The sequence below is a fragment of the Poecilia mexicana genome, unplaced genomic scaffold (assembly GCF_051168715.1).
Source record: "Poecilia mexicana isolate PSO_F unplaced genomic scaffold, ASM5116871v1 scaffold_17, whole genome shotgun sequence".
Lineage (NCBI taxonomy): Eukaryota > Metazoa > Chordata > Actinopteri > Cyprinodontiformes > Poeciliidae > Poecilia > Poecilia mexicana.
This window is the reverse complement of record NW_028263386.1, coordinates 28148913-28175491: the sequence shown is the minus strand read 5'-3', so window position 1 is coordinate 28175491 and position 26579 is coordinate 28148913. Positions and strand designations below refer to the sequence as shown.

The 26579-nt window shown below is 39.1% G+C and overlaps 1 protein-coding gene across 4 annotated transcripts in view; it reads right to left on the bottom strand.

The window, feature by feature from the left end:
* Nucleotides 1-221: 221 nt before the first annotated feature.
* The window catches only part of pik3r2 (phosphoinositide-3-kinase, regulatory subunit 2 (beta)), a 50442-nt gene continuing 24084 nt past the window's right edge, over nt 222-26579 (bottom strand). For all 4 annotated transcript variants that reach the window (XM_014974111.2, XM_088014392.1, XM_088014393.1 and 1 more), the window contains 13 exons: nt 23893-23961; nt 21897-22046; nt 20811-21021; nt 20606-20691; nt 20420-20522; nt 19669-19767; nt 19411-19591; nt 19195-19314; nt 15717-15859; nt 15460-15636; nt 15292-15363; nt 15033-15203; nt 222-14637 (listed from right to left, as the gene is read on the bottom strand). In XM_014974111.2, coding sequence (XP_014829597.2) covers nt 14442-14637; nt 15033-15203; nt 15292-15363; nt 15460-15636; nt 15717-15859; nt 19195-19314; nt 19411-19591; nt 19669-19767; nt 20420-20522; nt 20606-20691; nt 20811-21021; nt 21897-22046; nt 23893-23961 — 1778 coding nt within the window. In that variant the 3' untranslated portion in view covers nt 222-14441. The remainder of the gene's footprint in view (nt 14638-15032; nt 15204-15291; nt 15364-15459; nt 15637-15716; nt 15860-19194; nt 19315-19410; nt 19592-19668; nt 19768-20419; nt 20523-20605; nt 20692-20810; nt 21022-21896; nt 22047-23892; nt 23962-26579) is intronic.

Sequence of the window (26579 nt, the reverse complement as noted above, 5' to 3'; positions counted from 1 at the left end):
AAAAAGTTTATCTGAAAATGTAGCTTGAAAACATCCATAACAGGAAGTAACTTCATTAGAGCAGTTTTTGTGCACCGCCAATATAGGAGGACTAAAATTGGTAGAATGAACCTTTACTTTCAACGAGAAAAAGAAAAAAAAACATTTAGTGCTGCATTCATTAAAGAACCATAAATAAATAAGTTGTGGAAAAGAAAATACAGAGAAACCAGAACACCAGGTTTCAGTTTAAAATCTTTTATTGTCTTTTGAAGTCATTGCATTTGCCTACAGAAAGATTTGTACAGTTTAAAGAGTACCAGTCTTGAAGACAAACAAGTCTGTGGGAAGCTGTACACGAGCGAGAAAGAAGGAAATGTTGCATCTGAGTTCAAACAGACCAACAGGAGGACAAGCAGAGAGGAACAGCTTCTGCATCATGGCTGGCACAACACAGCCAGCAGGCCTTTGCAGGCTGGAACAACAGCTCTCCCTCTGCATTCAATTGCACTTTGGTGTAGAGTAGCTTCATGTGACTGCTTCACCCATTACCATTCATCAGTTTTTCAAGCTAATGAGTAGGTGTTATTATTACTATTGTGTTATTAGTCTTCAATCTTGCTGATGATAACCCACATTTGAACAGTGTTGCCTTAGAATCAAAGCAGAAAGATAAGAGTTGAAAGTGAATCTGAAAATGTTGCTCCTGACCGCTGGTAAAAACAGAACACCAACAGTGATGTGAAAAAGCATCAATGTTCAGGACATCAGAATAATTTTCTATATCAGACAATCTGAGTAAATTGTTAAAGCAGCTTCAAATGAGGAACAGCTTGTGCCACCTTTGGTAGCAACACACTCGTTTTCATTCAGACACATTAGAGGGTTTTCCAGCATGAACAGATTGTTAAGCACAACCAGAGTCAGGTCCTTACTTTGACTGGGCCTTATTTTATTTTAGCTATTCAGAAGAGGACTTGATGATGTGCTTTGGATCACTGTCCAGCTGCATAACTTAAGAATGTCTGTTTCACTACAGAACACAATTCATAGTTCAGTCAGATTATAGTAAGTGAATCCCAAGGTCAGGTGCATCTTTATTAGAACTTTAACGAGTTAAAAATATTAACTAAATTAATAAAAATAATTTTTAAATGCAAAAGTCCCAATCTGGAACTTTTTTATTCATGTTTTCAGTACACTTGGAAATTTGACGCTCAAGCAGTATCTGCTAACAAACTGATGGCCGACACACCAGCAGGAGGACAACAACTGAGGTTCAATTTTGCTTCAAAAATGATATGATGGAGTTATGAAAAAGACTATTGTTGTTTTCAAGTTGTGCTAAAAGGAGTTAGCCCATCAATGAAGCTATTCAAGCCTAAAGTGTGCTGCTGCTAAACATGTAGCATTAGCACAAATGTCCCAAATGCTCATGACGGTGTACATACACAGTCACATTTTTAACTTCCAGAGGGACTGAGAAACTGAACGGCTAGAATAACACTTTACTCCACTATGATGGTTGAAGAACAGATTAAAACAATAAATATCTTTGTTGTTGATGTTATGTCTATTCTTGAATGATTTAGCAGCAAAGGTGTTTTTGAATTGAAAATATTATTTTGTTGATGCATAGTTTTCGAAAAAATGCAATTAATTAATTATAGACACAGCAATTAATCAAGTCTCCACTAGTCCTTATGTTTTTTGGGGTTAGCACGGATTTTTACCTGTATCTTTATCTCTTATATCTCTGTGGAACACTTTAACTAAGCCAAGTGAGGCCTGAAGTTTTGTAGATGCTGTTCTTTAGATCATGTGTGCTGTTTAAAATCTATTTATTTAGTTTATGTTATGAGACAGATTTTATGCATGATTCTTGATTCTACAGGTCTGACAGCACTGAGGGTGTGGCTATTAAAATCCACTCACCAGTCCAAATAATGCTTTCTAATCACTATGAATTTGTGATTTAGTTTTTTACACACGAGCCCAATTTGCTTCGGATCATTTTTTTTTCTTGACATAAATGAAATGATTTGAAGCATTCTTTTTTGTATTTACTCAGATTATCTTTGATATTTAATCTGTGAAAAAACAAGATCAGGAGAACTGTAAGAGGGCCCACACTGTTTCAGAGCACTGTCCATCAAATTTCCTGTCCTAAAAAGTAAAAAGACTGGCAAAAGACAGAAAAACAGGAAATGAAAGTGCAGTTGTCATATTTTTACACACAAAGTGACATTATATGGCTAAATTTTGGTCTTACGGAGTGAGCTATGGAACCAAAAGATAAACTAATTCAGGTTTTCATCTGAAGATCCTTTGCTGTATAGTGCAAACATAAATAGATCCTGAATTTCGATTATTGTATTGGATTTGTACTCAAGTATGTTCGCCAAGTGGCGCCTTTTATTGTTCACAACATTTCTGTACAAGCTCCTGAAATTTCATGTAGTGACCTTTATCAAAAATTCACAAGGCAGAGTCACAGTGAAGTCTACCTGATCGTGAACAACAGAAATAGCAAGAGATTCAACAGGGTCTCAAGTTCAGTTCAAGCACATAAAGGTTCAGTGTGAGTCAAAGTAGTCAGCAGGTGGAGTGAATGGACTCATGAAGAGCAGAGGAGAACAGACAGCTGAGTTATTATTCTGAAAACAGAGGGTTCACAAAGTTAAAGGAAAAAGAGAAAAGGCAGTCATAACATCTTCAAGTTTACAATGAAAAAGGAAATAAAAGTAATATATAACAATCTATCACAGCCACATGGAGGGACAGACAGATCAATTCTCAAGCTCACCTTTACTATTTGGTTAATTACATCTTGTAAACATTTGTATTTGTTTTTTCTGTATAGAGGAAAAAATATCAAGCTAGCTTATTATTTTCTTTATAGGCTCTGTAAGTTTACCGTTAACAGATAATATAAAAAAGCAACACATGGATAGACAAATATATCAGCTTTTTTTCTTTTTTAAAAAGTCAACTAATAAGAGCAAAAATATACTCAAGCACCGTGAAAGATCTCTCTCTAACGCCATCGTCGCTTCCTGCTGAGTTCACCCTACACTACACTGTAAAAAAAGTCTTGAATTCATGGTAAAACACCAGCAGCTGTGGTTGCCAGAATTTTACTGTATAAATACAGTAAAATTTACAGTAATTTACTATAAATTAGAGACTTTTTTTTACAATGCACAGCCTGCAGCAATTACAAACATTTGCAGAGGTGAGATGCAGCATGGCGCCACTCAAAAATTGACTCTCTCTACTCACAAGAAACTGAATCGTTTAAGCACAGTAGATCCTTGCAAAAAGAAATGAAAACGACAAACACTTTTCTGATATTTAAGAAATGAAAACCAGCCGGGACTGTGCCAAACACACAGGCCTGTTCAGGAAGCATTACTAAGTAAGCATGAGCTCACTTCATCCCCAGAATGCACCTGGGCACCTCAATGATCCCTACATGAGATCCGGCCACCATGCTGGTTGGTGTTGCAGTGGATGGGTAGAACTACCAAGGCTGAATCCTTCAGTCCTTTCCTGACCTTGGGTCTCCTCACGACACTCCTTACTGATTTATAGACGTTTCAATTTAGTTTGAATCAAAATAAAAAGATAGCAAAGATTAATCATTTTTCTTTGTTTTAAAATATTAAATAATCAAAACAACCATCAGAATGTGGAGTTTGATGCACAGCAATGTTCATCCATCCATTTTCTTTACACCCTTGTCCCAAGTGGGGTTGGGACAAGGGTGTGGGACAAGTGAGGGGTGCTGGTGCCTATCTCCAGCGAACGTTCCGGGTGAGAGGCGGGGTACACCCTGGACAGGTCGCCAGTCTGTCACAGGCACAGCAACATATTTAGTTTTAAACAGTTTCAATTGCTCTTTAAAAGTAAACATTTATTCTGGTGTATTATCTCAGTGGGAAATAAATGCATCAAGTGACTAATTAAAAACTAGTCAGCAATTTTAAAACAACAATATGCCATATAGTAGAAATTTTTCTAAGTGTTATGGCATAACAATTAAGTCAGGGGTGCACCAATTTCCTTCATTCTGTGAGATCTACAATATGAAGCCAATCTTATCCACTGGTCTTAACTACCTCCACAAAAGTTTTAAAATCAGCTACTGCCTCCTTTTGCTCTGCAGAGAACTGACTGACAGCGCCCCCACCAGGTCACATCTGCACAGCGCTGTCAACAAGTTACCCTACTGTTGCCAACTTAGCAACAATGTCACTATATTTTGTGACTTTTCAGACAAAAATAAGAAATCGGTATTGGAATCAGCTGGTTTAGCTGTTTAACCCTTTCATGCATAGTGGTCACTAGTGGAAAGCTATCTAAAAGCCATTTTCTTGGGCTTGTGGATTTTTATGTTATAAATGCACACAGATTGGAGAAGTGGACACTAATGCATCATAAAATACACTATCAACTACTGGCCATAAGCTGCAAATGCAAGAAATTATTTTTGTCTATTTATTATGCCTTAAGAAAAAAAAATTGGAAAAAAAATCCTGACACAAAGGATTATAAGTCTTGCACGAAAGGGTTAAAGATCAGTGTTCGACCACAAAACTGCAGCTGGGGCATCCTCAGCTTAAATACATTAAAGCTGGTTTATTTTTTCGTTAGGGTTCATTTGTTACAATAATTCTTATTTTCTAAAAACCCAAAACAGTAGTATAAGCTAAAGTGTTTGAATAATTCCAAACTGTTTACACACACTAATGTGCATATATATAGCCATGTCTGTTAACATAATCAGTGAGACTGATGGGTCATTTCCCATAGGGATACTCCAATCTGACCTGGGGGCCAACAGGAATAAGGTTTGGGGTTTCTGCAGCCTTAAAGATGTTCTAAACATTGGCTCACACCAGGGTGTGTTTCTGATTTGTTTAAAGAACACACACCAAAGAAGAATGAAGTCCTTTAAAACAGGAGGATTTCTAAGTGATTAACTGTAGCCTCTTTACTAAATCTTGTTCTTGAAATTCTACAAGAAAACAAATACTTTTCATAGCTTTTATACTTGATAAGATATGCTTTGAATGTAAAGGTGAGAAAATGAGCAGTCAATTGTCTTGAAAGAAAATATTTGGCAGAAAGACTAAAAAATATCTCTAGTTTCTGCCCATTTCACCCCGTTTGCTGCAAGAGTTGCTCCAACTAGCTAACACTGTTAATAGAGCGTTCTGTATAACAGCTGAAAGTCTGCAAAATGATGTAAAAATATTTAACTTAACGAGAGGCGCATGAAGCTTTCAGGAATATATTTCATATTTGATTGTACAAAAAGCTGTGTGTGTTACTGGGCTTATGACATTTTTAACCATTTTGAATGTGCTAATAAATAACTCTATTGGTATGTGTGTTTCCTAAATTACATCCAAATCAGGGTTATTTTTGTTTTTTTGTAACTTGGTGCTTAGCACTGCAAGTGTTTTCCCAGGGCAAAACAGAATCTGAACTAAATTCTAACAATGAGAAGAAAATACAATAAAACTGATGTAAATGACATGAGAAAAGTGCAACTATCTGTAGGAAATATGCTTCTACCATTTGGATAAACTAGTCTATAAGGAAATGTAGCTGGGTGAACAGGAACTGCAGAAATGAGCCAGCAGTTCTCCTTTCCGTTTGTTTGAAAACTAAAACAGCTTTGATACAACTCACCTGGTAGAAATGAGGAAAAATAATGCAATCGGCCAAAAGCAAAAGATTTACAATACAGCTACTGACTGCAGAACAGTAAAAAGCACATACTGTACACTGTATGCTCCAATATAAAAAAGAGAAATGTCTGTTACTTGAAATATATTGCATACAACATTGTGAAGTAAAACACGTTACTGATAAAGCCTATCTGCTGTGTGTTAGTTTCAGAGAGCTGGACTGTGTGAAGCAGAAGTAAACTTGCAGTCACAAAGTGTTGGTCCATCAAACTAAATTAAGTAAATGTTCTGCTCACAAAGCTTATAAAATAATAGCTTTGTGAGCTTTTATTTTATAAATAAAAGGTTCTATTCATGGGGGTTCTATTCATGCGTAAAGAACTTATGAGCATTCAGTAAGTTACCTGTAATACCTTCAGTAGACAACAGTAATCACCATCCTAGTAAAGAGAATGTGGCACACAGGTCATTTTGATGAAATAGTCGATGTAAATTAATACTGTTTTGTGTTTTTTTATGTGTGTGTTATTTACTAGTTCTGTTGCAGTTTGACGAGGTTGCCGAGGGGACAGTATCACTCCGCTGTTGCTAGGAGACGGGTGTGGAACGGATGTCTCTTTTTTTCTAATGGCTGTGTAGCAACACCGCTAAGTGAGTTACTTTGTAACAATTATTAAATTAAAATGTTATGGACTTAATAAAACATTTTGCTTGATTGTTTATCACCGTTACATTTTTGACGAGCCAGAGCCTGGGGGAGTTTCAAGTAAAAGTAACTAATCCAAACGAGATGAATCGAAGACTGAAAAGAAGCTACAGATGAAGCAGCTTCAAGACGAAGTGAGCAGACCGCTGCTGATGTTAGAGAAGTCAGAGCTGATTTTAGTTTGTAAACATTTCAAGAGTGATGAACCTTCAGGGGGGTTTACTGGCCAAACTCGGCGTTCCCTAATCAGACTAGCAGAGAGAACGCTGGGCGACATCAAAAATGAGGAAGAACCTGAATCATTTAAACAGTTTCTCCAGAATTTACTCACCGTTGTGGAATCTTGGACTTTGGAGAATGCCGGAACACCAGAACAGACACAAGCTGACAACGGTGAATTAAACTTACTAAAAGTCAAGTACAAAGAATTGCGGGAGGAACATAACAAAGCCCGACAGTGTATAGAGGAGGAAATTGGGGTTTTAGAGGAGAAACTGAGTATGACGGTGCATATGGAGGAGACTGAATCACACTGTGCTCCATCACCTCAAATACCAGAAGTGATTCTCAGGCGGGAGTTTCAGATTTGTGGGCAGATTGGAGAAGCTGGTCAGGGGGATAAATTGTCCTATACGAGCCTGATCAACCTAAATGAATCTGGGCAGAGGAAAGGATATTCAAAGACTGAGATCCTGGAAGCAGTCAGGTGGAGCCCAGGGCTCCACCTGAGAGAGATGCTGGAAATCAAAAGAGGACTGACACTGTCCACTCTGAAAATTATTCTAAGAAGTCACTTCAAAGTTGATTCTTCCTCTGACCTCCTTCATCAGCTGATGAACATTTCACAAGATCCAAAAGAACGTCCTATTTAGAGCTATAGAACTGAAGGAAAAAATGCTCTGGAAATCAAAAGAAGAGGATGAAAGCAAACAATTCAGCCCAGAACTGATACAAAGGAAATTTCTGCGTTCCATAGACACAGGACTGCTAAGCGATGCAGTAAAATTCCAACTAAAACCTTACCTGAGTAATCCTACAGTATCAGATGAGGTCCTAATTGAGCGGGTGAGTGAAGCTGCAAACTTGGAGCAAGAAAGACAGAAAAAGCTGAGGAAAGGTGCAGTGAGTAGGTTCCAAAAAATAAATGAACTGAGAGCTTACATGCTTACATGAGTTTCAACCTCCTTCCATGGAAGAAGCTGCAACCAGAGGTGAGGTAGGGGACACAGTAATAACCAAAGATGTAATGAGAGGGGCCAAGAAAAATCGTAACAGAACAGGAAGCAGTTACAACTAAACTCATTGAAGGACTGAAGGCTGAAATGCTAGAACTAAAGAAACTGGTGCTGGAAACAATGGAGGTTACTAAGAAACATCAGACAGAAAGAGCCACCACACGCAGCTACAGCAGACCAAGAGGTTGCCCAGCCTGTCAAGAAGCACAGTCAGGGGAGATGTACACACACTGTTATAAGTGTGGTCAAGGAGGACACCTCGCCAGAGGCTGCCGTCAGAACAGGGGACAGCAGGGAAACTGGAAAGGGCTGCTGGGCTCGGACCCCCAGCATCCCCACACAAAACACTCAGTCCCACCACAAACAAACCAGGCTCCTATACAGAACTTTCATCTACCCCAACAGCTCACTACATGAATCCACGGAGCAGAGAAAAACTTCTGAACCTCATAGGTAAGAGATGCATTGTTCATTATCGGCTGGATGCCACTCCAGTAGAAGCATTATGGTGCTGAGGCATGTCTCATTAATGAAGAATGGAGACAATTACACTTACCACACCAGTGAGATAGACCTCTGAATGAACTACTGGAGGTGGATACACTTATTGGGCTTGCAGCAAATCAGACACAAATTCCTTTTCTAGGTTGGGTGGAAGTGGAATTTAGACTGGGTACAGACTCACTCTCAGCAGAACCCCTGCTGGTACCAGTACTTGTGTCAAGTGACTCCAGTGTGGCACAATAGCCAATAATTGGCTACAATGTTATGGAGGAAGTGCTAGGACACAACACACTTCAACACAGAAAACCTGAAGTCATCCAAAATGTGTGTGGAGCCTTTGCTGTAATGTCCAAACTGCAGAGACAATGGTCAAACTCATTCAGACATCAGATAGGCAGTTGATGTGGGTCTTGTGCACACAGGGAGAAGTCAAATCAAGTCAGCAGCTGAGCAAATCACCATCATCCATGTTAAAGTTAATATTGGAGCTCAGTTCAGAGGGGAGGACCTTCTTTTTGTTCCCTTGGAGGAATCAGTGCTGCCAGAGGGTGTCAGTGTTGAAGAGGGTCTCATGACTGTTCCTACAGAAAGGTCAGGATTTGTATCAGTCCCAATTTCCAACACCAATAAGTATAGTGTTACTCTGCATCAGTGTGCAGTCCTGGGGCATCAAGAAGCAGTAAAGACAGCTTATACTGTAAATGCACAGCAGTTGAACATCACTGATGGTGAACAACAAAAAGATGACACTTCAACACAGAACAAAGCCAGCTTGCAACACAGTCTCTGATTAACAACAGCAAAGCAGAAAAACAGAAGCCAACACAGTGGGATCCTCAGTTGACCTCAGCCACTTAACGGAAAGCCAGACAGACTGTGAGACAGATACTGAGAGAAGAGTGTCATGCATTAGCTTATGATGAAGATGACAGGTTTAATTCCCTCCCTGAAACTTCACATCACTCTGCATGACACCACTCCAGTGAAGAAAACATATATGTCAGTTCCCAAGCCATTACATCAGGAAGTTAAAGAATACCTTCAAGATCTACTGAATAGAGGCTGGATAACTCAGTCACGCTCTCCATATGCGTCACCAGTGGTGTGTGTGAGAAAGAAAGATGGGGCTCTGAGGTTGTGCTGTGACTACAGGGAATTAAATCTGTCCCTGACCGCCACCCCATTCCCCGGATTCAAGACATGCTTGATTCTCTCACTGGCAGCTCCTGGTTCTCTGTATTGGATCAGGGGAAGGCGTACCATCAAGGGTTTCTGGATGAGAAAAGTCAGCCCTTAACTGCTTTCATAACACCATGGGGTCTGTACCAGGTTTGAGTGCTGCCCCAGCAGAGTTCCAAAGAAGCATGGAGGAATGTCTGGTTGGCTTAAGGGATGTGATACCCTATCTGGATGATAATTTAGTTCACAGCCCAAGTTTTGAGGCTCATCTCAACCACATGAGAATTGTGTTGCAACGATACCAGAAGCATGGCGTAAAGTTAAGCCCAAAGAAGTGTGTGGTGTTCAAAAGAAAAGTGAGATTTCTGGGGCGTCTTGTCTCTGGTGAGGGCTATATGATTGATCCAGCAGAAGTGGCACCAGTTCAAGCTTTGAAGGAGAGAACCCCCACAACTGTAGGAGATCTGAGAAAAATGCTGGGATTTATCTCCTATTATCGAACATACATACCAAACTTCTCCAGAATAGAAGTTGACCAGAAGCTGGTGGACTGACCAGCTTCTGGTCAGTCCACCTGAAAATCAACCTGAAAATCCACCATCAGGAAAGCATAAGGCCTGGTGGAACATCAGCACTGCAAGAAATAAATGTAACCTCCCATCAAACACTCCCATTCACTGGACACAGAACCATCAAGAGACATTAAACACATTTATTGACAAACTCACTGAGCCTCCCATCCTCGGGTATCCAGATCTCACCCAGCCATTTATTCTGCATGTTGATGCTTCAAAGGAAGGGTTAGGAGCAGTTCTATATCAGAGACAGAATAACAAAATGGTTGTCATCGGGTATGGATCTACAACACTGAACCCACCTTAGAAAAATGATCACATGCATTCAAGAAAATTGGAATATGACTTATTACAGCAATGTACAGAGGAGGTGACTCAGGATGTGATTAGTGCGTTGATTCATGGAGTGACTGTGCTTCGAGATGCCCCATCTGTCTGGATAACCACAGCTCACATCTAAACAATGGACTTGGTAAGTCAAGGACCAGAAAAGATTTGTGACCCATTATTGAACTGGGAGCCACCAGCAGAGTAAGTGAACTGACAACATCTAAAATTTCTTACATTTTGGTTTCTGCATTTACTCCACTGCTGGGAATGTAAACCATTGGACCACGAGGCAACTGTGTGTGGATTGTATGAATCCACATTCTGTGTGTGGATTCATGCAATCCACACACAGAATGGATTGTATGAAATGAATTTCATCTGTGCTTTTTCTTTGAAAGTGGTGCTACTTCTTTTGTTTGAAGGCAATGTTCCAGCTTCGTTAGTTACCTTATGTATGTGCCAGCAAAGGCAGCCTTGGGAGATGTCAATTGTGAGAGTTCAAAGGAGTTCTTAAGTCATGGTGATGTCTAAGTAGAGAAGCATGGAACAATCAGCTGGTGACCAGAACAGAGAGTGCACCATATCACTAACAGACTTCACTGACAACACTCTTCAGAGTGAAAGTTGTTGCTGGAGGACGAAGACCTAGTAAGCATGGCTGCATGATATTAGGAAAACATGCCACATGCAATAATATTGGTGAACATTTCAATAAATTAATGTGTTATTGTCTTTCTGCATATTTTCAAAGGACTTTGAAGATGAAATGATTTGTGGAAATATATGTTTTATTTATATATATATATATATATATATATATATATATATATATATATATATATATATATATATATATATATATATATATATATATATATATATATATATATATATTCTGAATATGTGAGAAAAACAAACTAAGCTTATTTTTTAGTTGGATTTTGCTCATACTGAAGGATGACATCATGTATTTCTATATGTCACAAACGCAAACCTGATTATTGGTAATCCTGATTTTATTTAAAAATGAACATTTTATTGTGAAGACAGTCAAACTGTCAGTTCATCCAAGTAGTAGAGCTATATGTAGTTCATTTATAGTGAATCAAGAGACATGAGAAGTAGCATTAATTGGCTATATTGGCTGTCAGAGCTTAACAAAATAAAAAATCTCTATATACATATTTATTTACTGAGGTCAAGTAGTATAGCTTTCTAATAACTTTGAAAAGGAGAGGTTCATATTTTAAGAAATAAAATTTGAATCAGCATTATTGGACTAAGAAAAATGAAGAAGACTCCAAAGAATTTTCAGCCAAACAAGAACAAGTCAAGAAACGTCTTTTTAAATCATTCAAAATTTTTTGACATTTCTCTTTGTGGGTATTGGATAGTTAAGTTAATTGTTGATAGAAAGATAAAATTTAAAGAAATGCATGGAAGGCAGTTTATTCTCACCAATGCTGAGCTTATAAGATATATATTTGACAGATAGAACCATTTTTATTTATTCTCCAAACTGGGATGTTGCTGCTGCTCGTCTACGTCAGGTCAGTCCTTTGCTGTCACATGTACTTCACACAACCCACTTCAAGATATCCAAGAAAAAAAAAAGAATATTGCTGGAACTTGGGAAGCTAGCAAAGAACTGCACCAGGCTAAAAATGGATACTGTTCACATTTCTAACACATCTGCATTTCATTCCAGATATACCAGATAGTTATAGAAAAAACCCAAAGCTTTAGTACACAACGACAGAGGACCAAGCTACTCTATAGCTGCAACTGAACAAAGAAGGATGGTAACAACCTCAGATGTTACAGCAAAGCCGGTCATTCTGTTCACTACACATACACACACACATACACACAACAACAACAACTAGGCTCATTTGCCAGATATTCCTTAACCTTAGATATGGCAAATGTGTGGCACGACAACATGGTGGTGATGGCACCATCTAATGGTGACAACAAGGAGAACACAAACTCCTCAGGATGACGGAAGGCACTTGTAGTCACCTCCCTCAGCGCTGTAGACCTCTAACCAGAAGCTCGGCTGCCGCCTCTGCTTACATTCCTGGGATCTACGCCGTACCAACAACTGTGCAAATGACTCTATAGTACAATGGATCCATCTTAATCTGAGCTTCCCAGGGTCAATTCAGCTCAGTAAGCGGCGACACTCAAAGAGTTCAAAGCAAAGGTCTTCACAAACAACTTCTGATGCCACCTCTTCATCTGCTGTTAGGAGCAGAAAACTGGTGAAGATCAAATTTTGGAAACATTTTTAACCCCGACAAAAACACATGAAGCAAAGAGTATTCAACACTCGATCATAAATGACTGGTCTGCTCCAAGCAGCCTTGTAACTTGTCTCTCTGCAGTGCCTCCACTGACCACAAAAGGAACCGCATATCTCTGTATCTGTACAACTGTAATTTAAAAACGATGGAGGTGACAACAATTAGTCCCTCGAGCCAAACGCACATAGAAACAGTAAGAGGAGATCGATGCCACAGTACAGAACAGTAGACATGGACTGATCTGGAGACGGTTCCTCAATCTAAAATTTAGTGTGCTTGGAGTACCACACACCATGACCTAATCACTACATGCCAACAGATTTTCAACCATTTGTCCAATTAAAAAAAAAGAAACAAAAACAAATGAAGACCTCCATACACGCCATAGCGGGTAATCTCTTAGCTGAATGGCAAAAGGACGTGTTCTTTTATTCCTGTTGTGCTACACGAGAACACCTCCTGACATTTGACAGATCATCCAAATCCTCAAACAGAACCTAAGAAAACAACAAATATTCTGAAAACATAAAGGAAACTAGGGAACTCTATAAAGTCACATACATCTAAAGCATGTGCGTCTAAAATATACTGTACACAACATATATTACTGCCTTCTTTTCTCTCTTTTTTGTACATTAATGTTCTCCAGGTCTCTGAGTCAAGCATCAGATGAAATGAACAGTCAAGTGCAACAGAGATGTACCATCATAAACTCTGCATCAAAGAAACAAATTAAAACATTTATCTGAGAGGGGATCACACCACTGGGAGTCTATTCTAACTTTACAGGAAACTAATTCAGTACCGATGGTAGAAGAATCACAGAGGTCGATACTCAACAAGCGCTGGTACCGCAGTGAATCTACACGCAAAAGTAGCGCACTAACAGTGCAGAATGTCAATAGCTACGGGTGCTACAGTATTAGAGAAGGAAAAACAGGAAGAGGCGTCTGACGCAGCACACCTGAATCATAGAACTGTGTTTGTAAATGTACCTCACAATCTAGCGTACTGTGATTCAAAATATATATTCTGTCATTGACAAAATAGCAAATATGTACCTTGCATTTGCTCCTATTCATCGTTTAATGTTTTTTTCCTCATTAGTTCAAAAAGAGACCTAATGAGAGACACACAGCAAAGCACATGGATATAAATGAGTCTATAAAAAATATCTGCCTGTATATCTTTTAAAGCTGTGGCCACATTGATATTATTCCCAGTCCTCTCCTTTCAACCCTTAAAATGTAAAATGACAGAAGCTTGTGGTCATTAAGAACTATTCCTGTGTGCTTCTGGAGGGTAAAACCCTTAAAATCCCACAGCCCAGCCACGACCTGCTGGATCCTCTCAGGTGGCTTCAGCTGGGAAGTGAGCAGCCATTCCTTATGGAGTTAAAACGCATACTTTTGTCAGTGTTTCCAGAAAGTCTGGAGTTTACACATAGGACATTTGTTTAGACGCAGATACTTTGTGCTCAAGACAAAAAGAAAAAAGAAAAAAAAAGAAAAAGTTTTAAATATTTCCAATAGTTTCACAACATGCTCTTTCCATCTCTTGTGCAACCTTAAAAAGACTTGTTTGTGCTTATTTTGTTCTCCTTTAACACATGTTGTCTCTAATATCTCTGTGTCCAGTCTACCTTCCTGTGGATGTTTGAGGCCTTTTGTAGATTTTACCCAGTAGAGCTGTGACTGGCTAATGTAGAGGCTCACTTTTACCCTCTCACCCAGTAGCTCTGTGTCAGTAGTGATGTGCTTTTTGGGAGGAGTGTTTTTTAATGGACTGGGTTCTGTTAGGGAACTATAGATGTATCAAGTTCCAGACGAAAACACACTTCTTTTTCTGAAACAGTTGACACTGTCCAGGGCTCCAGAGGCTCGGTGCCCCACTGCTGGTAAATCTATAGATCATCTGGGCTGCTGGTTCTACTTCAGGTTCTGGGAGCGGGCCAAGACTGGATAAGCTAGATTTACATTCAGATGGTCGTTGTGTTGGGCCAAGGAGACGTTTTTGTAGTGGAGTACCAGCTCTTGGAGAGACGAGTACAGATTGTAGGGCTCAGCAAATCCATAACCTGTGCATGTCTTGCAGATGACACAGTGCTTTGTGTCGCCATCAACACTGAAAGGAAGAGCAGAGTTATTACCAGGCTAGAGTAACTGTGCAGTACAGGAGCACTAAACTCAAGCAGTGTCTAGGTTCCCAGTATAAAAGATTCATAAAAGATTTTTGTGCCTGATAAGTATTTCAAGGGACAGCATTCTGTGTTTTTCAAGCACATAGTAGCATTTTATAGCATAATCAACTATGAGGGAGTCATGGGGGAGGGCTGCTCTGTGAGGCAGAAGCTTGGAAACCGCATCTTACAGGAGGAGCTGAATCTTGAAGGCGGGGCTAGGTCCACCCAAGTTCATTTTGTCATTATTTTTTTTGTACTTTAATGTGATAGTACACTGGATCTCAGTGTCAGATCAAGGATGTGAAATCCATTCTTATTTAGAAGAACACAAACTTACACAACAGAACACGCATAAGAGCCCTTCTGTGATTGGCTTTCCCTGATGAGAAAGGTTCCATCACATTTGTCTCTCAACATTTCCTCCGCCTGGGAGCGCTTGATGTCACCTACATACCAGGTACAATCGTTATGGTGAGGTGAGCTGTCATCTTCCTCCAGAGAATAGGAGCTGAACAAAAAAGTCAAGCGTTAGTGTTGAAGTGCCGCTCCTAATGGCTGGTTTCACTAAGCATCCAGGTCTGAGCTGGAACACTTACTCATCAGCATCAATCTTTATGCCCAGCCATTCATTGATCTTCTTCTGCCTTGTTCCCTTCTGTGTCAACCATCTGAAAAACAGAAACCCCACCAAAGGCTGCTGAGCATGTCTGCAGTATGTGTGTCTCCTGCATGCCCTCATTGGCCAGAAGAGAGCTGGCGCTTACATTAAGTACTGGTCCCTGATCTTGCGAAGCTGCATGAGATCTGGCTTGAGGCTGTTCATCTTCTTGTCAATCTCTCTGTTGTCAGACACCTGCTCCTTCAGGTCTTGCTCCAGTTTTCGCTTGCTGTCGTGGATTTCCTTCACGCGGGACTTCAAACGCTCAGAGTTGCTCTGAATCCTGATTTGAAAGAATATCACAATTGTTGCCTAAAACCACAAGCTGGATGAGGATGAATAAGAATGCAAGTCTGAACATACTTTTGAATTTCCTTCTCATTGCCCTCTCTTTGGAATCGTTCCAAAGACTCTCGGCTGTATTTCTCCTGGGTCTCAAACTGTTCTTCAAAGATCTTGATGGTTTCATTGAAGGCTTCAATGGCTGTTCGCTTCATCTGCAGCTCCTGCAGGAAGTATTAAACCAGGATTGCAAAAAGCTACAACTTCAGAATAATTGAAATTTTCCACCACACAATGATTTCAAATCTTCAGCTGAAATGCCAGGGAAAGTTCTGGAGTCACTGCAGTTTCTCTGGCTGTTAGAAGGAAGTTCTCCTTCTAACAGCCAGTTAGAAGTCCTCATCCATCCTTTAATTCTACACATATACAGCACAAAAGTGTACTATCATTCAAAGATGAGGAGAAAATGATGGTGTTTTGCTGTTGCCTAGCATAAATGTCAGTACAATTATAAATCTTCAAATGAAACCAGCCTCTCAGGTGACTGACAGAAAACTGCTATGATGTGTGTTGCTATAGTAACCGGATTGTAGCGCATACGTAATCAAATAAACTAAATAAATCTGTGCTGTTCTGTTTGAATGACTGGACAGAAAATAATTGCTAGTGGTTACTCTAAATGGAGTTCTCATAAAGGTTACACTGGTTTGACAGGATAATATAGTTAATGAGAAAGACGTAAAAGTTGAAACAATTAGCAAAATTATGATTGTAAATTAACTGGTAGTCGACAGTTTTGGGTTGTTTTGCATGGAGAAAACTGAAAAACTATAAAAGCACAAATGCAACAGGTGGACAGCTGTGTATTAGTGTTATCAGGTGATATCAGTCACCTGATAACACTGTTTCACACAAGGAGTATGCTAAAGTGTTCTGTCAGTCAACTCTTCAATTTTATCTGCTTTATTTAGTGCTTCCGGTTACCATTAAGCAACAGATTCTTTAGGCTTCATATTATTAGCCATTTCTTTACTCTAAATCAGTGGTCCCCAAACTTTTTCCTGTGAGGGCCACATAACTTTTCCCTTCTCTGGTGGGGGCCCGGAGATTGTTGATGGGGCGGAGTGGGGGTGCGTTTCTCGATTTATTTTTACCCAGAAAGCACAGGGGCAAAACCCATGAGTGAAACGGTAACTGGGACTGACTAGTATATATTCCATTGAGGGAATGTAATTTTAACATATTAATTTATCATATGTTAACATAAAGGGTCGTTTTGAAGTATAAGTTGCTACTTGCAGGCATTGCTTTGAATGTGGCGTTCATAACAGACACGTGTTCATCTGCTCTACCGCTAGCAAACAACCATACTGATTAAATAACATAAAAGTCGAGCAGTTCCCTAAAAGTCCAACAGATGGCAGCAATGCGCCCCACAGTCTACAGGACACACTTCCTGCTAAAGAGCCCCCTGGTGGTTGAAGAAAAATCCACATATAAACCCTGAAAATACAATAAATGAAAAAAAATCTGAATGCTCTCTGGTATTGTTCAGGGGGCCGGACCAAATGTGGAGACGGGCCGGATCTGGCCCGCGGGCCGTAGTTTGGGGACCCCTGCTCTAAATTCACTAATACACTGTAGTAAATAAGGAAAATCTTTTTTTTCTTTTTTTGGAGTGAATCTAGAGAATTTTACAACTTGTTGGTCAGAATTTATATAAGTTGTACACAATAATATATTTACAACTGGAAGTAAGAGCAAAACACAAAATGAAATAATGTTGGCTACTCTATTACTAAGCCAACTCCCTCTGGTGATTTCAGCAGGTTTTAGATTATTGAGGGTTTCATGCCTCAGAGAGAATATTTCTCTTTTTTTGTTATATCTTGGGGAATATTTTACTTGGCTAGAACGTTCTAAACAGCTCAGTAAGCGTCTGTCAGGAGCAGGGGCGCCGCCAGGAATCGTGGGCCCCCTGACAAAAAATTTGTTTGGGCCCCCCGCGCAGCTGCTGTTACAATTTTTTGACTCTATTTGACCCATAAAAAAACATCAAAATTTTAAAGACTTGCATCTGCCTTGCTTTCTTTGGTTCAATACTGATAATTAGCAAAATATTTACTGCTCATGAATTTAACATCCAACTGTCCACATCCAGTATGCAAGTAGGTTGCTTAAATTTTTTTCTATTAGTTTTAGATTACTGAAATGTCCCTCCATGAGCAACAGTCAAAAGCAACGTGCAAAATACACATAAAGCAATCCAGACTTCTCAAAAATGTTATGTAGTTGCATTTTATTCAAGCTGCAGTACATAACTAATAAAAAAATATGTTTTCTTCATATTTGTTAAAGCTGTCACCATGTCATAGCAGTTTGTTATGAGACAGATAATCTGTGTAAACAATCAATCTCCTCCATCTCCTTCCTGAATTACTATTACTGGTTAAAGTAATGCACCGTTCTGACCAAAACAACCTATCAGAACTAGTAGGGCACTCTTAGCGCTGTCAATTAGCCTTATTCACTCACTGCTAAATGCACTAAAGGTGGAGAAACAACTTATCATTACAAGAAACTGTTTATCTGCCGTCATTGGTAGCTATGCTAACTAAACTGAGCATTCAGTTTGAATCTGCACAGCTCTGTGCTATGCTAACTGCAGCACGGCACAAGGCGAGGGGGAGGAAGAATGAGCAGCACCACATGAGATGGTGATTGACAGCACTAAAACTCTCCTGCCACTGACTGGTTGTTTCTACAGAAGGCAGAGGAAATAGATTTTTCACAGATTACCTCTCATGCCATACTGTCACAACATAATGACAGTTTTTAAAAATATGTGAAAAAAATATTGATACAAAAGTGACATACTGCAGCTTTAATTTCACTCAGAAGAGAACAGGTCAGGAGGGACGTGGGTTAGAGCTGCTACTGACTGACTCATCTGTTAAGTGGTAAAAGGTACAAGGGACAAGTTAAATATATGAATATGTTGGTAATTTTTTTCCATAATTCATTAAATGCTAGTGAAAAGGAGGCAAACAGTAGTTTGTAGCTAAGCTAACTATGCTAAATGTTTGATAATCCCACATAATCTACCCACCTCTCATGGAGAAAAACTGGGTTATAAATTAACACTCTTGCCTTTTTCTCTCTCTCCCTCTCTCTCTTTTTTTTGAAAACCTGATTTTATAACTTTTTTTTAGCAGCATAGTAACTGCCACAATCGTTTGTGTCTTTAGTGGCTGCTGCTAACAGTGTCACGGTGAAGCACTCCAAGCCAGAACGAACCATTTAACGCAGATAGGGGGGTGTTGAGGGCATTAAAATTTTACTGCTAACAATCTTTGAAAATACAATATGATTAATTTTGTAATTGACAGGGCCCCGATTTTTTTTATTTTTTTTAATTTCTATTAACTAAAAATAAATAATTAAATTGTGGAGGGCCCCTTGTTGGTCAGGGCCCCTAGAATTGTCATCACTTTTCCCCCATATACTGCGCCCCTGGTCAGGACATAGAACTCATTGGAGTTCACTGAACAAGCGCTACCTGTGAGGTGCGAGTGTACTCCTCATACAGAGAGTCGTACTCGCGGCTCTTCTCTTGGTACTGCTCATGGTAGACCTTGAGCTGCTCTCCCACTTCCTCTATGCTGTTCTCCTTAACCAGCTGAGCAACAGAAAACAGAGGAAGAAGATGAAATCAGTGGTTCAATGCTGAAAATCTAAATGTTTGCTTTAAACTTCAGTCACCAAATGAACCAACCTGCTGGAACTTGGAGATGGGGTAGAGAAGCTTGGTGTCCAGTTTGGCGTTGTACTGAGCCAGGGACTCATGGCGGTAGTGATTGATGAGTTCCACCACAGACTGGAAGGTCAAAGGCTCTGAGAAGCCATAGCGACCCTCCTGGTGATAAATTTTGATCAGTTTGTTGTTCCCTCCTTTTCTGCAGGGAGAGACAGAAATCTGATAAACAGAATGGAACTGAACCTTGGATGTGTGTGTGTATCTCTGCAGTTCTACCTGAGAGTCAGAGTGTATTCGCCCTCCAGTTTGCTGGAAGCGTCTCGCACCAGAAAGGTTCCATCTGGAGTGTCTCGCAGTTTCTCATTCACCTCCTCTCTGCAGACATGGGAGCAGGTTGGATCTGTGAACATCAGTTTTCAAGTCCTGCCACAAAGTCTCTATTGGACTGGACTTTGACTGGGCCACTGTAAGCTCATGAACATGCTCTGATCTAATGCATTCTATTGCAGCTCTGGCTGTAGGTTCAAGGTCATTGCCCAGCTGAAAGGTGAGGCTTTGTTTTCCAGGCACATAGTGCCATTTTATAGCACAATCAAGTAACTGTGTTACATCCAGTTGTTATAATAAAAATGCTGTAGATATCAAATAGGTCTTAAAAGAAATTTGACTTTTACATTTAATCACTTGAAATTGGGCCTCTGTGTCAAACTCCTGCTCTTTCTGAAACTCTGCCTTAATAAAGTCATCACAATATGGCTCCTCTATTAACCTTTTAACAAAGATTTTACTGTATAAATTTTCCATAATACTGTCCCTCTAAGTCGGTTGAATCCTATAACAGTTCAATCCAAGTTCCAACAACTCTGACCAGCTTTCTGAGAAGAAGCCTCCATCATATTGCCCCATGAAAATGATAGAAAAGTCTTATAAGAACACCACTAGCTTATATATCATCATATAATTTGCTTCTACTTCACCAATATGTCAATCTGTCAAATAACAGTGAATATCTGTTTGGGTGGCTTACCTGGAAATATCTCCCCAGTACCACTCAGCATCGTTCAGCAGGCTGCTTGTGTCCGTCATATCTGATGGGGTTATTTTTGATTTGGTTGGTTTCGCTGGAAGAACTGGAAAAAAAGCAGAAATTCCCATTGAAAGCTGGTCAATCTGATGGAATCCCAATTTATGATCCTAAAGATAAAGAGTTTACCAGGAGGAGGGAAGTCTTGCTGTGCAGTTCTCTCCACCAGTAACCTCTCCACCACTAGTATGGGAAAATCCTCCTCCCATGAATACCTGATGGTCAACAAATCAGTTAGCCTGGCTTCTATCTCAACTCCTTTCCTTTGCTTACAGTAGCACAGAGGCCCAATCTAATATACTGATCAGCTTCAATTCAGGGTAAAAGAGCTCACCCTTGGGCAGAGGGGCTTGTCTGAATCAGGAGAGGGCCAAAGATCTTTCCCAGAGTGTGAGTGTCCAGGCCGTTACTGGCCTGTGCCTGGAGCACCTTGGTCAGATGTGTGAGCAGGTACTGCAAGGTGAGACGATGGTGGAACGGGACCACCGTGGAGTTCTCCAGAACCAGACTCACCTCTCTATCATGGCTACCAGCAACAGCTCCATCTGCCAGATATTCAGGCAATTATCAGTAAAACTGAATTGCCTTATGTAGAGCTACTAATTGTGTAAGTATATTTGACTGAATGATTTTTAAACAACCAGAAGATTATTTCATTATTAGCCTTTATTTCACCAGGAAAATCCGATCGAGATTAAAAATCTCTTTTTTGTGTCACTTTTTCAATTTTCAGACCTTCTGACTGGAAGATATTTACTTTCAAATGACCCATTAGAAAACAGCATCATCTTTAAAACATTTAAAACAAGTTTAAGGTGATAAAGACTTGTTTGTAAATTAAAGCTGACTTTATTTGATTAAAAACACTGTTAGATAAGAGACCAGAACCATCTAAAACAGTGTCACCAGCACGTATATATCACCAGCGCCTTTATATGCTGTTGTTTTATAATGAAGAAAAGTGTCCCAAGAGCTAATCCCTGAAGAACACCAAGATGAAGTTAAACCTCCTACTTGAACATACTACAATTTATTAGTTAAACAGTTGTCAAACTACTGAAGAGTTTGATCTGACAAGTCAATAGAGTGAAGTGTCTGTATTAAAATCTCATGATTCACTGTATCAAATGCTTTAGAAAATTTGATAAAGAGGGCTGCACAGTGTTGCTTATTATCAAAAACAATAAATAAAATCACTAACCACTTTTAGCAGATAAAATTCATTATGTATCAAATTTTATGATAATTTGATGCATAAAATTATGCATTACATTTGAGCAGAGTGAAGAGTACTCGTATACTTCAAAAAGATGAAGGTGTTTTCCAAAACAAAAAATAATTTTTACAATACAAAAGCTATCCTTTAGGAACTCTCATCAGTAGAACCATATACTGCATGTCTACTCAGTGTTGGACCCACCTAGAAACTGCTGGTGAAGCAGCTGCTGCATGACTGCAGTTTGAAGTTGCGGATAGACGCATGCAGGGATAACAGGTGATGGGAGGTCTCTCAGGTAGCGCAGGACGCTCTCAGACAGGAAACCCATGTCACTCTGAGCAGCATCGCCTTCTGAAGCAGACAGAATGTCAGGGAAACTATCAAAGAAGGAAGGTTATGACCAGAGGTGAAAGTAAGGGGGTACGGCAGGGTACTGCATACCCCTAAAAGATTTAGCGGTGGTACACAGTACCTTCAAGAGAGAGGAGCGGCTGTCTGCTGTAAAGAATCATTGGGTTCACTGTGCAGCTGTGAGTGCAGCCACTAATCAGCCGTGACTGATTAGTTTTTCAAGAACAATCTAAAACACAACTTAATCAGTTAATACATAACTTTTTCCCCCATTTCATATTGTTTCTGAACTGTTCGTGCTTTGGTAGAGCAGGGGCGCAATAGATCGTCGAAGGTTTTGAGTCGATCTCGGCATTAGGTGACAAACTGACGCCGAGACCAGCACGTCCTCCTCTGACTGGCTTAAAACGTTCGTAACTTTATTAAAGAACAACAACAACAACAACAAAATAAAATATCAACACAAACGTGTTCAAATGAATGACCCAACAACAATAATAATCTCAGTGATTATTGTTTCAACAAGGTGTTGCGCAATTCTCTGCGTTTCGGTTCCATTACCAAAATAACGAACAGAGCAGGAGTTTAAAATTAACTAATCAACCACCGCTGTGTTCAGGGAGGCTTATTAATGATCGCAAAATAAATATCAAGCCTGCAAACCTAATATCATAACTGACTGAATGTTGCATTTTTAACGTAATCTCTGGTCAGCTTGTGAGCGCAGGAGGTTGCCATGACAACGGGTGTGCTTAAATAACAGAGGGAGAGACGGAGAATAAAAAGGTGCGAGTGATTTAGAGTTGATCACCTGTTCGGGTTGTTTTACCTTGGTTTTGGCTCATCACAGCCACTGTAGTTTCTGAACGTTCAATAAACGACAAACTTGGACTAATTATCTCGTTCTTTATGAGTATAGTCATTTACAACAAACATCAAACATGGTAAATATGTTTCATTAAGTATTTAACAAACAAATGGCTTCTACCGCGATAATTGTTTGAAATTAAATTATTTAATATAAAAAATAGTTTGGTGTTGTCGGGCTCAAAGTCTGAGAGGCTTTTCCTTTATCAAACAATTTTTTTGTTTGATAAAGGAAAAGCCTCCTTTATCAAAAGGAAATATTGATATTGATGAGATTTTCTCCAAAATGATAACCTTTTTCAACCTTTATAGTTCCACTGTTGAAAATGAGGCTCTAACATTCACAAATGACATTGAAATAAAATCCAGTCCAACATCTGGTTTGAGGTGATTCCTCTGGAACCTGTTGGAGAAAAAACATCCCAACTTCAGAAAATGAGCTTTAACCTAACAGAGCTCCGTGGTTCCTCCTGTCAGTATAAGAGTCAGGGTGAGGAGGCGCCATGTTAGGAAGAAAAGTGGAAGCTGGAGGATCTTCAGAACAAACAGGTCATGATGCTGATTATCCCTGTGTCTGGACACAGGATCAATAGAATCAGTTTAAAAGCTAAATATGATTTTTTTTTTTTTTTTTTGTCATAGTACCCCCAAGAATTTAAAACTACTTTCACCCCTGGTTATGACTAACTACTGGTAAACATGAGACAGAATATTAGAGCTTCAGTGACATCTTCATTAAATCCCTATGACCCGGCCACCAGGTCACGTCTGCTCCTGTGCAGGGAACAATATTAACATTACTGTTGGAACTTAGCATCTTTGTTGCTATATTCAGAAAAGTTTCAAAATCAGTATTGGCAGCTAAAGCTTTTTAAAGATCAGCCAGAAAACTGCGATCAGTGCACCCCCGAATCCAAAAATGAGATTTGAGTAAGTATGTATTCATTTATATATATTCCAATCCAATCACTGTACTCACCAGTGCTCAGGGTGTATACTGCGCTGTCTGATGTACTTGCTGTTCTGTACAATATTTTGCTGTCCAGACCTAAGAAGAATAGAAAGCACACATCAGTAAAAGTTCAAAGAAAAAAGCAGAGAAATAAGCTCAAGAAGAAGAGAAACTGATGGCTTGAATTGGAATAGTTTAAAATACTATCTTCTAAAAAAAGATGGATCCAGGACATGTGGTTTTCCTTTGGTGGTTATGTAGCAGCATACACAGTAGGGCTTCAACAGAGAAACAGGTCATTTGACAATGTTAATAGATCAGAAAGTATTTCTGACCGACTAGCTTGAAAAAAATGGGTTTAGACAGTTTGCATCTAGCAGGCAGTTCCTGGAGACACATCTGTCTGTCGGGTAGGAGTGAAAAGCACACAGCATGTGTGGAAGAGGCAGTTCTACAGCACAGCTCTAGTATTTCTGTTTTCCACTCAGAGACAGTTTTTCTGTCATCCTTTTACTGAATGTCAATAATTCCACTTTACCACTGTTGGAGTGAGCAACAGGGAACATGGGATAACAAAATTATCTGCACAAAGCACTAGTAAAATGCCTTTTTAACTAGAGTGTACTGATTAAACATTAGATGAATTTATAGAAAGAAATCACAGTAAGAAGCTTGTGGCTTTAGTTCTGTTAGAGCTGCAATATTATTTCAGTGATTCTTGAGGGACACAACGGGTCCTATGGATAAAGCACAAAATTTGAATAAAATATACACAAAATATAATTTTTCAAATATCTGACTAAACTAACCTGGGCTATGTGAGCACAACAATGCATGTTTTCCTGGTGTTTGCTGAATATTTTTTATCTTAAACACTGTAGTAGATGGATGGTGTCTTTAAAATCCCTTGTCCTGGAGCAGAACTCAATACATTATAATAGTATAAAACAATTAAAGGAATACTAAGATAATATATTATGACAATTAAGTATAAGTATTCAAATAAATAATTATAAAAGTATCAATACATTGAATTAAAAATCATTTTTATATATTTTCCAACTCAATTGAAATTTGTCCCAAGTTTTTGTCAACACCGTCAGAATGTAAAAAAAATCAGGCATCAGAACTTCTGAGGACCCCATGACCTCTTCCTTTCTCTTCCTTTGCTAAGAGGCTACGCAGTTCTGGTTAGCATATGCTATTCTTTAGTTTTTTTCTTCTGTTTTATTCCTAAGTTGTTCATCACAACCATGATGCGTCAACTCCATAACTGACAATTTACAAAATTTTGATGAAATTTTGTGAAATAAATGCTTAATTTTGGTTTACTGTAAAGATTTCATGGACCTGTTGAGCTACAATATGGCATCCTTCAGAATAACATCATATAAATTGGGGTAGTTTGGCATTTTGTCAACTCCGTCAAATGTCAACTCCAACAGTGTTTTTAACTGACAGTGTCTCATTCAGTGATAGTGTTGACAAATCTAATTTAAGTGTGCAGTTAATTCATTTTAATGTATTTTACATAAATGGCATTATTTCACATGTATCAAGTATTTCATTTTACTCACTAGTTTGTCACCACCTTCAGTTCTGCGTTAACTCCGACAGATGGACTGTTGTTTTTTTGTTTTAAACAATATTTCTTTTGTTTCTTGAGAAGCATTTGTCTTTAAAACTGAGTAAAAATATCACTAATAGGGTCATTAAAAAATAATTTTCTATTTATTTGTGTCCCACTTCTTGAGAATCACTGATTTAACATAATATTACTGACTGGGTTAGTATCAGAATACATTAAAGATCTGCTGTTGTATTAACCTTCCAGACCTCTTAGGTCTCCTGGTTCGGGGAAGGCAGAGCAGAACAGATATTAAGGAGCACCATTCAGCTTCTATGCACCACAAATCTGGAACAAATTTCCAGAAAACTGAAAAACAGCCAAAACACTGAGTTCATTTAAATCTAGACTAAATCTATACTGTTTAGAGCTGCTTTTGATCCATAATAACTGAACCATTGACCAGTATGTTTGATGTGTATTGATGATTTATGAAGCATAGTTTAACTGTAGTGTCTATGTATGTCAGATACCTTTTAAAATATTAATGCCAACATAATATTAAGTAAACAAAGCCTCAATATAATCAAGGAGTTAGCTAACGGAAGAGCGTCACTGGATGCATTTGAATCATCTGTTTCCCAAAATTGCTGTGTTTGTGTTTTAGTAGAGAGAAGGAACTGACCCCAATCAGACAAAGTCTTTTGGAAAATCTCGCGATACTGAATGGACTTTGCTCCGCGCAAACAGATACCAGACACTTTGAAGAGGCTCCGATGCATGATGCAAGAAACCCTGTGCGTTAATAAGTGCTAGAACAGTTTGACTTGTTCACTTGCAACTTTGGCATAAATAAACTTGGACTTACATCGCTGCGAGGGGGAAAATATGGCGGCTTCACAAAGCTAATTAGCCGGAAGATATGATCTTGTTCAGAAGTTATTGCACATTTCATATTTGCTTCCTTCTAACAGATTTGTTTTCCAATTTTATTGTACAAGATGAATGCCTCATTAAAGTAGAAAAAGAGATGATCATGAATACACTGTGTGCCCCTTTTCATTTCAAGAGTGTGTCAAGAAGTGTAAATAAGAGAAAAAGAACTAAAGAGTCCAAAAAGGAGGAGGCAGAACTGCAAATGGAGTCC